Source organism: Aspergillus nomiae, assembly GCF_001204775.2.
Source record: "Aspergillus nomiae NRRL 13137 chromosome Unknown contig00336, whole genome shotgun sequence".
Lineage (NCBI taxonomy): Eukaryota > Fungi > Ascomycota > Eurotiomycetes > Eurotiales > Aspergillaceae > Aspergillus > Aspergillus nomiae.
This window is the reverse complement of record NW_015378391.1, coordinates 1,253-12,043: the sequence shown is the minus strand read 5'-3', so window position 1 is coordinate 12,043 and position 10,791 is coordinate 1,253. Positions and strand designations below refer to the sequence as shown.

The 10,791-nt window shown below is 47.5% G+C and overlaps 4 protein-coding genes across 4 annotated transcripts; 3 read left to right on the top strand and 1 right to left on the bottom strand.

Moving 5' to 3' along the window:
• Positions 1-2,780, top strand: ANOM_009303 (putative AAA family ATPase GCN20; the record flags this gene model as incomplete). The annotated part of the gene is made up of 8 exons (XM_015554559.1): positions 1-131; positions 189-914; positions 1,009-1,089; positions 1,155-1,458; positions 1,517-1,690; positions 1,744-1,830; positions 1,887-2,355; positions 2,429-2,780. Coding segments are annotated over 8 exons (2,283 nt in total), but the record flags the coding sequence as incomplete, so codon positions are not given.
• A 772-nt stretch (positions 2,781-3,552) lies between these two features.
• ANOM_009302 (putative MFS myo-inositol transporter) lies at positions 3,553-5,366 on the top strand (the record flags this gene model as incomplete). Its single annotated transcript, XM_015554558.1, has 3 exons — positions 3,553-3,746; positions 3,828-4,124; positions 4,229-5,366. 3 exons carry the CDS (start codon positions 3,553-3,555, stop codon positions 5,364-5,366), a joined length of 1,629 nt encoding a protein of 542 aa, XP_015403470.1.
• Positions 5,367-7,220: 1,854 nt separating this feature from the next.
• Positions 7,221-8,672, bottom strand: sec13 (GTPase-activating protein SEC13; the record flags this gene model as incomplete). Its single annotated transcript, XM_015554557.1, has 6 exons — positions 7,221-7,582; positions 7,655-8,064; positions 8,156-8,186; positions 8,252-8,367; positions 8,442-8,486; positions 8,560-8,672. Coding segments are annotated over 6 exons (939 nt in total), but the record flags the coding sequence as incomplete, so codon positions are not given.
• Positions 8,673-9,025: 353 nt separating this feature from the next.
• Positions 9,026-10,501, top strand: pex20 (the record flags this gene model as incomplete). Its single annotated transcript, XM_015554556.1, has 4 exons — positions 9,026-9,167; positions 9,236-10,023; positions 10,129-10,234; positions 10,335-10,501. Coding segments are annotated over 4 exons (1,197 nt in total), but the record flags the coding sequence as incomplete, so codon positions are not given.
• Between the last annotated feature and the right edge of the window lie 290 nt (positions 10,502-10,791).

Genomic DNA, 10,791 nt, shown 5'->3' with positions numbered 1-10,791 from the left:
CTACTCTATACTCTAGATCTCTTCCTCACCTTCCAGGAGCTTTGCTCTTCGATATTAGTGATACCAAGATGGAGGCAGAACTCCAGTCACAGATTCCAGGCCTCGACCATGTGATCTCGGAATACTCTGTGGTATTATTCTAATCGAATTACGATACACGCTGAACATGGTGGACTAATGAATCATAGGGCTATCTGACACATGCTTCAAGGGCATATGTCGAGGACGCAAATGCCCCGTCACCATTGGCGGAAGCCGCTGACATGGTCACTGAGCTTCTGGTTTCTGCATCCGGAGACTTCTCCGACAAAAATGAAAAAGCTATTCGGAACTTAGTGGAAAAGTTCATTTCTTCTTTGAGTTCTGCGGACGGTGTCGATGCGGAGCGGAGGCAAATGCCATTCACTGCTAAGAAGTTAGATCAGGCCATCAATGTTGGGTCCCAGAGAAACATGTCCTCAACTTTGGGACTTGCTGGTGGAAATGTCGACCTGGAATCTGCCAACAGCAGGAAAGTAGAGTCCCGTGTAGACCGCAAGAAGCTTGAAAAGGCAGAGCGAAAGATCCGTGCCAAGCAGGAGAAGAAGCAAATGAAGATGGTGCAATACGAATCGTCCCGTCTCCTCGACCAGCCAGATAGCACCATGTCTTATGAGGAGTTTTTCATGGCTGTTAACCCGCTCCAGCTGGGCTCAGATTCTGCAGCAAAGAGCAAGGACATTAAAATCGATAGCATTGATACCTCTGTTGGTGGTCATCGAATCTTGACCGATGCTTCTCTTACCCTGGCGTACGGTCGACGGTACGGTCTAGTTGGTCAGAATGGTATAGGAAAGTCTACTCTTCTGCGGGCCTTGAGCCGTAGAGAAGTCGCAATCCCAAGCCATATATCGATTTTGCACGTTGAACAGGAGGTATGCATTCAACATCTTTCATTTTTCCTCGCCCCCTCCGTTTATCATCATTCTTTGATTCGATTTGCTGTACCAGTCTGACGATTTTAACTAGATCATGGGTGACGACACTCCTGCTCTGCAAGCGGTTCTGGACGCAGATGTATGGCGAAAGCGTCTTCTCGCAGATCAAGATGTCAGTATTGCTTGTCTTGATAACCTTTGTCCTCAACACGTCCGTCCTTCTGACCTAGTTCGCAGAGAATTACGAAACAATTGACTGCTCTAGAAGCGGAACGATCTTCGATGGCAGACACATCTACAGATGCTGCCAGGCTTGATCACGAAAGGGAGGGTTTAGACATAACCTTAAGTGATATCCACTCCAAACTTTCAGAAATGGAATCGGACAAAGCCGAATCGCGAGCTGCTAGTATCTTGGCTGGTCTTGGATTTTCACCCGAAAGACAACAGTTTGCAACAAAAACCTTTTCTGGTGGTTGGAGAATGAGATTAGCTCTAGCGCGAGCTCTATTCTGCGAGCCAGACTTACTTCTTCTAGATGGTAAGCTCTTATTGCTACCCCACCCATTGTGAAGGAGTAGGAGTCTAAAATGATACAGAGCCCTCCAACATGCTGGACGTTCCGTCCATCACATTCTTATCCAACTACCTCCAGGGATACCCTAGTACTGTTCTCGTGGTCTCGCACGACCGGGCTTTCTTAAACGAGGTTGCCACCGACATTGTGCATCAACACTCTGAAAGGCTGGATTACTATAAGGGGGCCAACTTTGGTGGGTCTATTGGCGATATGGTCGCTCAAGTGACGTTAGCTAATATACTGTAGACTCGTTCTATGCTACCAAGGAGGAACGGAAGAAGAATGCGAAGCGCGAATATGAAAAACAAATGGCAGAAAGAGCACATCTGCAAGGTTGGTGACCGACCCTATGGAGTATGTCCTGCCAAATAAGGCTGATCGTGATCTAGCATTCATCGATAAATTTAGATACAACGCAGCAAAGTCATCTGAGGCGCAATCCCGGATCAAGAAGCTCGAGAGGATGCCAGTCTTGGAAGCCCCAGAGAGTGATTATGTTGTGCATTTCAAATTTCCAGACGTCGAGAAGCTTTCTCCCCCCATTGTACAGATGTCCGAGATTGCCTTCGGTTATTCCAAGGATAAACCCCTTCTAAGAAATGTTGATCTCGATGTGCAACTTGACTCTCGGATAGGAATTGTTGGACCAAACGGTGCTGGTAAAACCACAGTTTTGAAGCTGCTAACTGGCCAGCTTGAGCCCACTTCTGGCCTTCTTTCGCAACATGCTCGCTTACGTATTGGATACTTTGCCCAACATCATGTTGATGCTCTGGACCTGACGACTAGTGCGGTAAGCTTCATGGCGAAGACATACCCTGGAAAGACAGATGAGGAATACCGCAGGCATCTGGGAGCGTACGTTGAACCCTCTGTTAAGTTCACGTGTTGTGGTGCTCGATTACTGACTTGCGATTCCTACCTTTATCAGATTTGGAATCACTGGAATGACTGGGCTTCAAAAGATGGAGCTCCTATCTGGAGGACAAAAATCTCGTGTCGCATTTGCTTGTTTGTCGTTGACAAACCCACACATTTTGGTCCTTGACGAGCCTTCCAATCACTTGGATATTGAAGGTATGGATGCATTGTCTGAGGCATTGCAGAGGTTCGAAGGTGGTGTCGTGATGGTATCCCACGATGTGACAATGTTGCAGAACGTCTGCACTAGTCTTTGGGTGTGCGACAAGGGAACAGTAACCAAGTTCGATGGCACCGTCAACGCCTACAAGAAGATGATCAGTTCGCAAGCCAATGAAGCAGGTGTAGCAGTTGCCCACTAAATAGGGATCATTTGAAACCTAGCGGGTTGAAATCACAAGTTATACTATTGTGGAGTGAGCCTATATATTCCCTTCCTCTACTTCACCTGCAGGTCTGTGAATCAACACCTACTAGTATCTGTCGCTACATAAGAGGGCTGGAAGGTTACGATGTGTATCCGCTTACAGGGGTTTGTGCTCCCCCTGAAAATCCTCCAGAGTACTCATTATTCTGTTGGAGAACCATATGCAAGACCGTCTCCGATTGTTCCATACTTGTCTGGGCACTTTGTTCTAGAAGAGCCATTGCATGACTTTTATCTGTAACTAACTATTCGGAGAGATGATGAATAATATTACAATTGCCTTAGCGCACAGCTATATAAAGGTAGTGGCTAAGCAAGTTAACTAAGTAATAGTGGTATTTCCTGCCATTCAGTATAGCTTGTCGGTTGGCCCTCCATTATAGCATTAACTAGCCATGGGTCCTATGGCTTAGATGGAGAATGATAGCAGAGGGTTGTCAAATTCACGAGATGCTAAGGCTAAACAGATTTGATCAGCGATGTTCTGCGACCTATTATCGAGCTTTGATGAATGTACACCCGAAGTACCTCAACATGAAAGTGTGTTTGCCTCAGGAATCAAACGCTTGAGAGTGGGTCCCAGGATATGCCAAGCTAAACTTCTTCCGTAGCCCCCGATGCTTCTCCATTTCCAACCACATCGTCAACGTGTTTACCCGGGATGGTACCGGTGAATTTATTCAATACCAGGAGTACTCTTCTTAAACATGGGCACTAGACATGAAAGCGATACATTGGACCATAATGCTCCTCTACTTAGCTTTTACGGACACACTACTCACGACCTCCCCGACAATGAAGAGGATAGGCACATTGATAGGGAGTCAAACTGCTCGGGCACTCGATTTATATGGGCATTGACATTCTCTGCTGGTCTTAGTGGGCTATTGTTTGGTTATGAGTACAGCGTGGCCACTTTCACTCTTCAAAGGCAAATGGTTCTAGTGCTACAATTCACTTACTGACAACTGTAATCGTGAAGCACAGGGGTGATTTCCTCAACGCTTGTATCAATCGGCACGGATCTCTCCAACCGCGATCTTACAACACTAGACAAGAGCCTGATTACATCTTGCACAAGCTTGTTTGCTTTGGTAGCGAGTCCCCTTGCTGGGATTCTGGCCGACAGGTTCGGTCGCCGAAGGGTTATATTCATTGCAGATGCGCTGTTCGCTCTAGGAGCTCTTGTGCAGGCAATCTCCAATGAAGTATGGAGTATGATTGCTGGTAGAAGTATTGTGGGATTAGCTGTCGGCGGTGCGAGCTTGGTCACTCCAATGTAGGTCGACATCTAGTACACAATAACCCTAGCCGAAGTCGATCGAGAATGCGCAAGCTGTTTGGTTAGAAAGATTTATAGTTACTAGCTGATTGTTTCATCAGATACATCTCCGAATTGGCACCATCCAATATGAGGGGCAGACTGGTGACGATCCTCTCCTTGTTCATCACAGGTGGTCAAGTTGTAGCATACGTCGTGGGTTGGCTCTTTTCCTCGATTGATGGAGGATGGCGCTGGATCGTTGGCCTTGGAATACTTCCCGCACTCTTCCAGCTTGTTATCCTCACCGCTCTACCTGAAACGCCCCGATGGCTGGCACAAGCAGGATTCGAAACAACTGCTATAACTGTCCTGGGGAAGATCTACCAGGGTCATCCAGACAGTAACTACATTGCTAAACAAATTTTACGGGAAATACAACAGGAGGTAGCGGAAGAAAGGTTGGGCCATCCTGATAGTTCTTCTGGGGCCGACCAACAATGGCTTCACTACATCTCGCAGCGCACCAAAGACCTCTTCTACATTGGCGGCAATAGAAGAGCTTTGATAATAGCAATGATGCTGCAAGGTTCGCAGCAGCTTTGCGGTTTCAACAGCCTTATGTACTTCTCCGGCCTCATATTTTCATCTCTCTCCTTTTCATCGCCGACGCTCACGTCGCTGTCAGTGGCCACGACTAACTTTCTTTTTACATTGCTTGCATTTACCTACATCGATAGAATCGGCCGACGCCGAATCCTCCTTTATTCCATACCTATCATGACACTATCTCTCATCGTTTGCGCAATAGCTTTCTCTTTGGTATCATCAGATTTGACCTCTTATCCACAGACCCGTGCAGGGTCTAGTGACACCGTGACGGGTGACCCAACGCTCCCTATCACCATACTTTTGTGTTTAACGGTTTACACCGCTTCTTACGCCTTCGGGCTTGGCAATGTACCCTGGCAGCAGTCCGAGCTGTTTCCTTTAAGTGTACGGTCTCTCGGGTCTGCATTCGCTACAGCAACGAACTGGACCTCAAACTTCATTGTTGGGCTTACTTTTCTTCCCATGATGGAACTGTTGTCCCCAGGGTGGACCTTTGCGACATATGCGGTCGTCTGTGCAGTTAGCTGGTTTGGTGTGTGGATGATCTATCCTGAAATGAGTGGGCTCGGTTTAGAAGAGGTCAAGGAACTCCTCGCAGATGGCTGGGGTGTCAAGGAAAGTCTGGTGAGGACCCGCAACAACTCCTAAAAAATTTTTTTTAAAAAAAAAGGAAAGAAAAGAAAACAAACAGAAAGAAATCAAGAAATCCTCCACATGTATATGTTTTTATTGATAGGTAGAGGTAGGAGGAGCAACCCGAACTTGCTCTACCGATATTTACTCACCCGCAGGGGGCTTTCACGGATACAGTCATAGAGTTTGTCACCAAATCGAAGAAGAAGAAGAAGAAGAAGAAGAAGAAGAAGAAGAAGAAGAAGAAGAAGAAGAAGAAGAAGAAGAAGAATAACAAAATAAACTAGGCATCCTAGAAGAAAGGCCCTGACAAGTGCAGTGCAGTGGAATGAACTTAGAACCCACCAAGAGATCGAACAGCCAAAACCTCATTGCGAGTTATGATTATCAAAGCAAGAGTAATTATCAGCCACATGTTGTACCGCATCTGGAACGAGGCTCAACGATATAGACGCACCAAGAAGCTTGAAATGTCCTTAGAACTGTCTAGGTTTCGTATAAGGTAATTGTCGGACTATCTCTCGAGACCGTTTGACAACCAGTATTTCCTGAGCACATCGAAAACTGGTCATGGAACCTCCCGAGAATGAGACCAAACTATGCAGAAAGATTATTCCCTCAGATCGTGTTATCTAATGGTGCTCATACTGCTGCAACCATCGGAGATAGGGGCTGGTTTGGTCTCAGAGAAGTTCTGGTCAGGCTCCCATCACAACTGAACTGTGATGGTAGATAGATATTGTCAATTGAGTCTCAGTGCGGAAACAGTTTGCCTTTGCATCAGCGCCGTTGCGATCAGCTACATTTTCTTCGGCTTCTCCAACAACGTTGCGGACGTCTACTCTTTACAAAATTGAGATTACAACACCACTCACTGATCTGAAAAATTCGAACTAGTACCAGCCATTTTGCATATCCGTAATTTCTGGATGTGGTATTTGCTGAGCCCTAATGGAGCCACATACTGCACTTCTTACACGAAGCTACCTATAGATCAAAGACCCAAGGTATTGTCTACTATCAAGGAAAACGTGGAGCTGAGCGCCAAATGGGTAGGTTACTGGTGTAAGTTACAGGGCCTAATCGCACTTGCTGAAGTCAAGCATAATGCCAAACAGCTAGTTTTCCCCTGAAGCATGCGTCCATCCCTACCCAAAAGCAATCGCCGAGCTAGAAAACCGGCAATCATGCGCTGATTTAACCACACACTGGATACAAGGGGACACTGATCCGTTGGTATGTATTATAGCAGAAGATATTGAGGCGAAGAATGCTAACACAGGGCAGTTTCCAGTTCTTTCAAATCAGACCAGACCTGAACACCTTGAATTGGCCACCTGAGTTCAACAAGACAACCCCGATGGTTGGGCCAGTGTCTCCCCGCTTATACTTCTGTGGGTTTCAAAGACTTGACGACGATCTATATCCAGTGCGCGCTTTACTGAGCCCATTCGAGTATCGCAAGGCGGCTTTCCTGGTTGGCAGCGTATATGCTTTGCCATATGCGTCGCAGACCGTGACCAACTCCGGTTGCTTCTTGAGATTAGCGAATCGGAGCCAGGTGACGACGACGCAGCATGTTTACTAAGTGAGCTGTGGCCACTAGGTGAGCTGGAAATTGATTATCTTTGGATTCAAGGTCATGAGGGGGTTATCCTTCTCGGGGGTAAGATCATGTTGGGAAGATGGGTAGATATGATTGACATAATAGAAACAAGACCGTTTATTTTTTCGGACTTTGTAATCTCACACGCACACACACACACACACCCCTTGTTAACCCTTTTGGGAATCACCTAAGCAAGCCCAATATGTCCATCATAGCACGATATGAATTAAAATAATTTGGGGGGCCCTTATTAGGAAACAACGAGAGGGGGGAGAGGAAGAAGGGGAAACTTGAAATTTACTCCTCAATATCCTTCACCTTCTCCCATTGTCCCTTGAGATTTTCCTTCCACAAGCTAACCTTGTTGTCTCCTCCACTCACAGCGAGGATGTTTCCGCTAGGGCTCCAGCTGACCCTCCAGAGCACGGTATCAAATTCGAGCTGCTGGCTGGCCCACTGACCAGGATTCGACGCATCCGAGGTCCAGATGCGAACAGTTTTGTCTTGTGAGGCAGACGCGATGTAGGACTTGGAAAGTATGCTCGGTGACCAAGCAACGTCTCGGACCCAGTCAGAGTGGCCTTCCAATGTCTGAGCGAGATTATAGGATTTAGTTTCCGGGCTGCATAAATACACGGCGTGATTAGTATATTTCCATTCAGGTAGCTATGCGAAATTTGTTATTTGCACGTACTTGTAATCCCAAATCTTGAGCAGATTATCGCTTCCGCCGGTGACGAACCTCCGCTGCTGACCCGGTCCAGGGTTGGCGCTGATCAGGCTGCCGGGAGATGCCGCAGGGGCCCAGCTAATAGAGTTCACTCCCATTCCATGGGCGTGAAAGATCTGATGAGTCCAGCTATTATCCTGGAACTCAAGTACACTAACATGGCCGTCGGAAGAAGCGCAAGCAAGAAGGCACCCACTCTCGTGCGGAGCCCAGGAGACCATGTTCACCGAGGCTGTGTGGAGGGAGAAATCAAAGACCTTTGTCCAGGAGTTTACAGCGACGGGGGATGTTGTGTTCTGATGTTGCTCGCGCCAGATGAGGACCTTTCCATCGTAAGACGAGGAGGCCAGAATTGTACCAAATTTTGGGTGTGCCTAAAGTCAGAGGAAAGAAAATTGTTAATTCAGAGGATCAGTTATGATGAATGTAAATCTGTATGAGATACTTGGGGAGGTTGGTACACACCCATGCGATACACCAAACTGCACCTTCGTGTCTATTACGTTCGTAATTTCCCATGTCAGTAATGGCGCGTTTAAGCACAAAGAGTATGTTCCTCACCCTTTTAGGGTTTCCACCAGGCGATGCGTCTCGCCTTCGATCTCGAATATCTTTATTGTCTTATCCGACGAGCAAGTCGCTAATCTGCGGCCATAGTAGTCCAGGCCAGCGTCATGCTGCGTGTCATAGGTGGGTCAGCCCGGGGAATGCATAGCGCTGAATTCAGACAAGTTCTGTCCTTAGCACGTACAATCATGTCATCGTGTCCGGAGTTGGAGATAATCTGAGCAGCCGCCTAGAATTCCAGGTCGGAACGTCAATGTTTGGAAAGAACAGAACCTGGACGGACTGAAAGGGGGGGAACGCACCATGTTGTCCAATTTGATACCCTTAGCAAATCCTAGGGAACTATATTTGTAGAATATGATTTACTGGACCTTTGAGGCTGCTGATTATAAGTTTCGAGAAAGAGGGCGGCGGTGGAGTGTCGAATCAACACGCAAGCAAATGGGCACAGCAGCAAGTCACCGCCAGCTTGTCCGTTTCGTGGTGGGAGGAGCCGCAGCCAGATCTTATCTTATCGCTTCAGTCTCAGTACAAAAGTACACCCCTTGGCACGTGAGACCGGCCTCGGCTCTACTCGGCTGACTACCCCACGCCTTCTTCTGTATGTATCACTTACAAGCCGACTTCCTTCTTTCCAGTCTTGTAATCAGCCTCCCCTGCCAAAGAGGACTCTCATTATAGTTGTCTCCAAATTCACACCTATATCAACCTTCGTTGATTGCACTAAGTTGTCTATTGAGTCTCATCGTTATCGAAGATCTTCTAGCACCCAGCTTGTGCTATCTCGACATCATGAGTGATGCTCTCTGTGGCCCGTCTAATGCTCTTCAAAACTTCCAGAAGCATGCCTCCATTGATCGGACACTGCAACAGGACAGATTAGTTTCGCGACAGTCGCATTCTCAGGTAAGTTTCTAAGTCTCTACATCCCGTGTGGATCATACCTTCAACAATGCTAAGATCTGGTTTGCGCTGTAGGGCTTTCGGTCACAAAATCCCAACGAAGGTATCCTGGATCCCGAGTCACTGCGTTCGAATCCAATATAACAGGAGCGCCGCTTCCCGATTTACAACACCCAGCCCATTTCGCTACGCCTCCCCATTTCGCGGTACATAACCAAGTAGAGAAGCACAATTGGGCAGCAGACTTTGAGAGGCTACAGATTTCCGGCTCTTCGCCTCTAGCTCATCAACAAGCGGGCCCAGCCTCAGCCTCAGCGTCGAACCTTGCACAGCATGGCTGGCGAAATGATTTTCTAGCCCAGCAGGCGCAACCTAGTCCTACCCAGCAACACCAACCTTTGGCTCAAGGGTTCCAACCTTTCTTTGCGCCTAGCTATCCTATACACGGGGCTGCAGTGAGTGCTTTACCGTCAGCACAAGACCTGACAGCTAGCCAGCTACCATCCACTGAAGCTTTCGATGAGTCTGCCTTTGAAGCTGCGTTTGAACAAGCCAAGGCGGATTTAGCGTCACAGACGGCTGATCACGCACAAAAGCTTACCAATGAGGCTACTAATCCGGATACAACTGCTACTCCTCACGTTGAAGCCATCAGGATTGGTTCAGACACCATACCTCAGACTGAAAAGGATGACGCTCGAGCACGTTACAATGACTCCGACGAGCTTGCTCGAACAGCGGGACTGTTACTGGAAAATGTCAGCCACGATCAGAGCCAGAAATTTCGGGAGAGCAACTTTCTTGCTTTGATGCGCCGTATCCGAGACCGCGAGGTTCATATCGAAGGCGATGAGTTCCGTGAAGTCAGTACCAGTCCGTGATCTCTAGAGTTTCGGCTGGCGTGGCACGAGCGCTGGTATATTTTAGTCTATTTGTGCCGGCCTTTGTTCCTGCTAATCAGATCCCAGACTGTGCAGCCTCTACATCCTGGTGGCAAGTATTATCCTGAAGGGAAAACGCGTATGCAGCAGGGGCGAAGCCCATACACGATGGCAAAGAATCATGACAATAACAGTAAGTAGTAGAATGAACACAAGTCATCCATCAGTCTGTTTGCAGCTTAGAGCCGAGATCTGAGACACGGTACCTGACTAAATGGGTATGTACTACTTAGGTTCTGTTCATGGAAAGTCCATTCCCCCAGATACCGTACTACCTTCTCTTGGAGCGAATGAAACATCCAAGCACACGGCCCAAACAAGCACAATCAATGGTCTAGGCACAGAGCATGATAACCAATCTCTTCACGAAAGTTGGATGTTCGGTGATCGCTGGGCTTAATTTATTGCTCAGCCTTATTGTCCTTGTTTGCCCTTGTTTTTTGAAGGTGTACCGGCAGGAGAAAAAGTTTGTTCGTGGAATATACATGGCATAGAACAGGGAGAGGGCGGTGGCCTTTTTGTTACATACTCTGTAGCATAGGCTCCCACTTTCCTTGGGTTTTCTTTTTTTCTGTTCCTTTCATTGCCCCTGATTTTCTATATCTTGTGGTTGCTGGGGTTCCCACGAGAGCACTGACATGTCAACGACGGTTGTATGTACAGTACCGCACCTTGATGATCGAGAGCAAT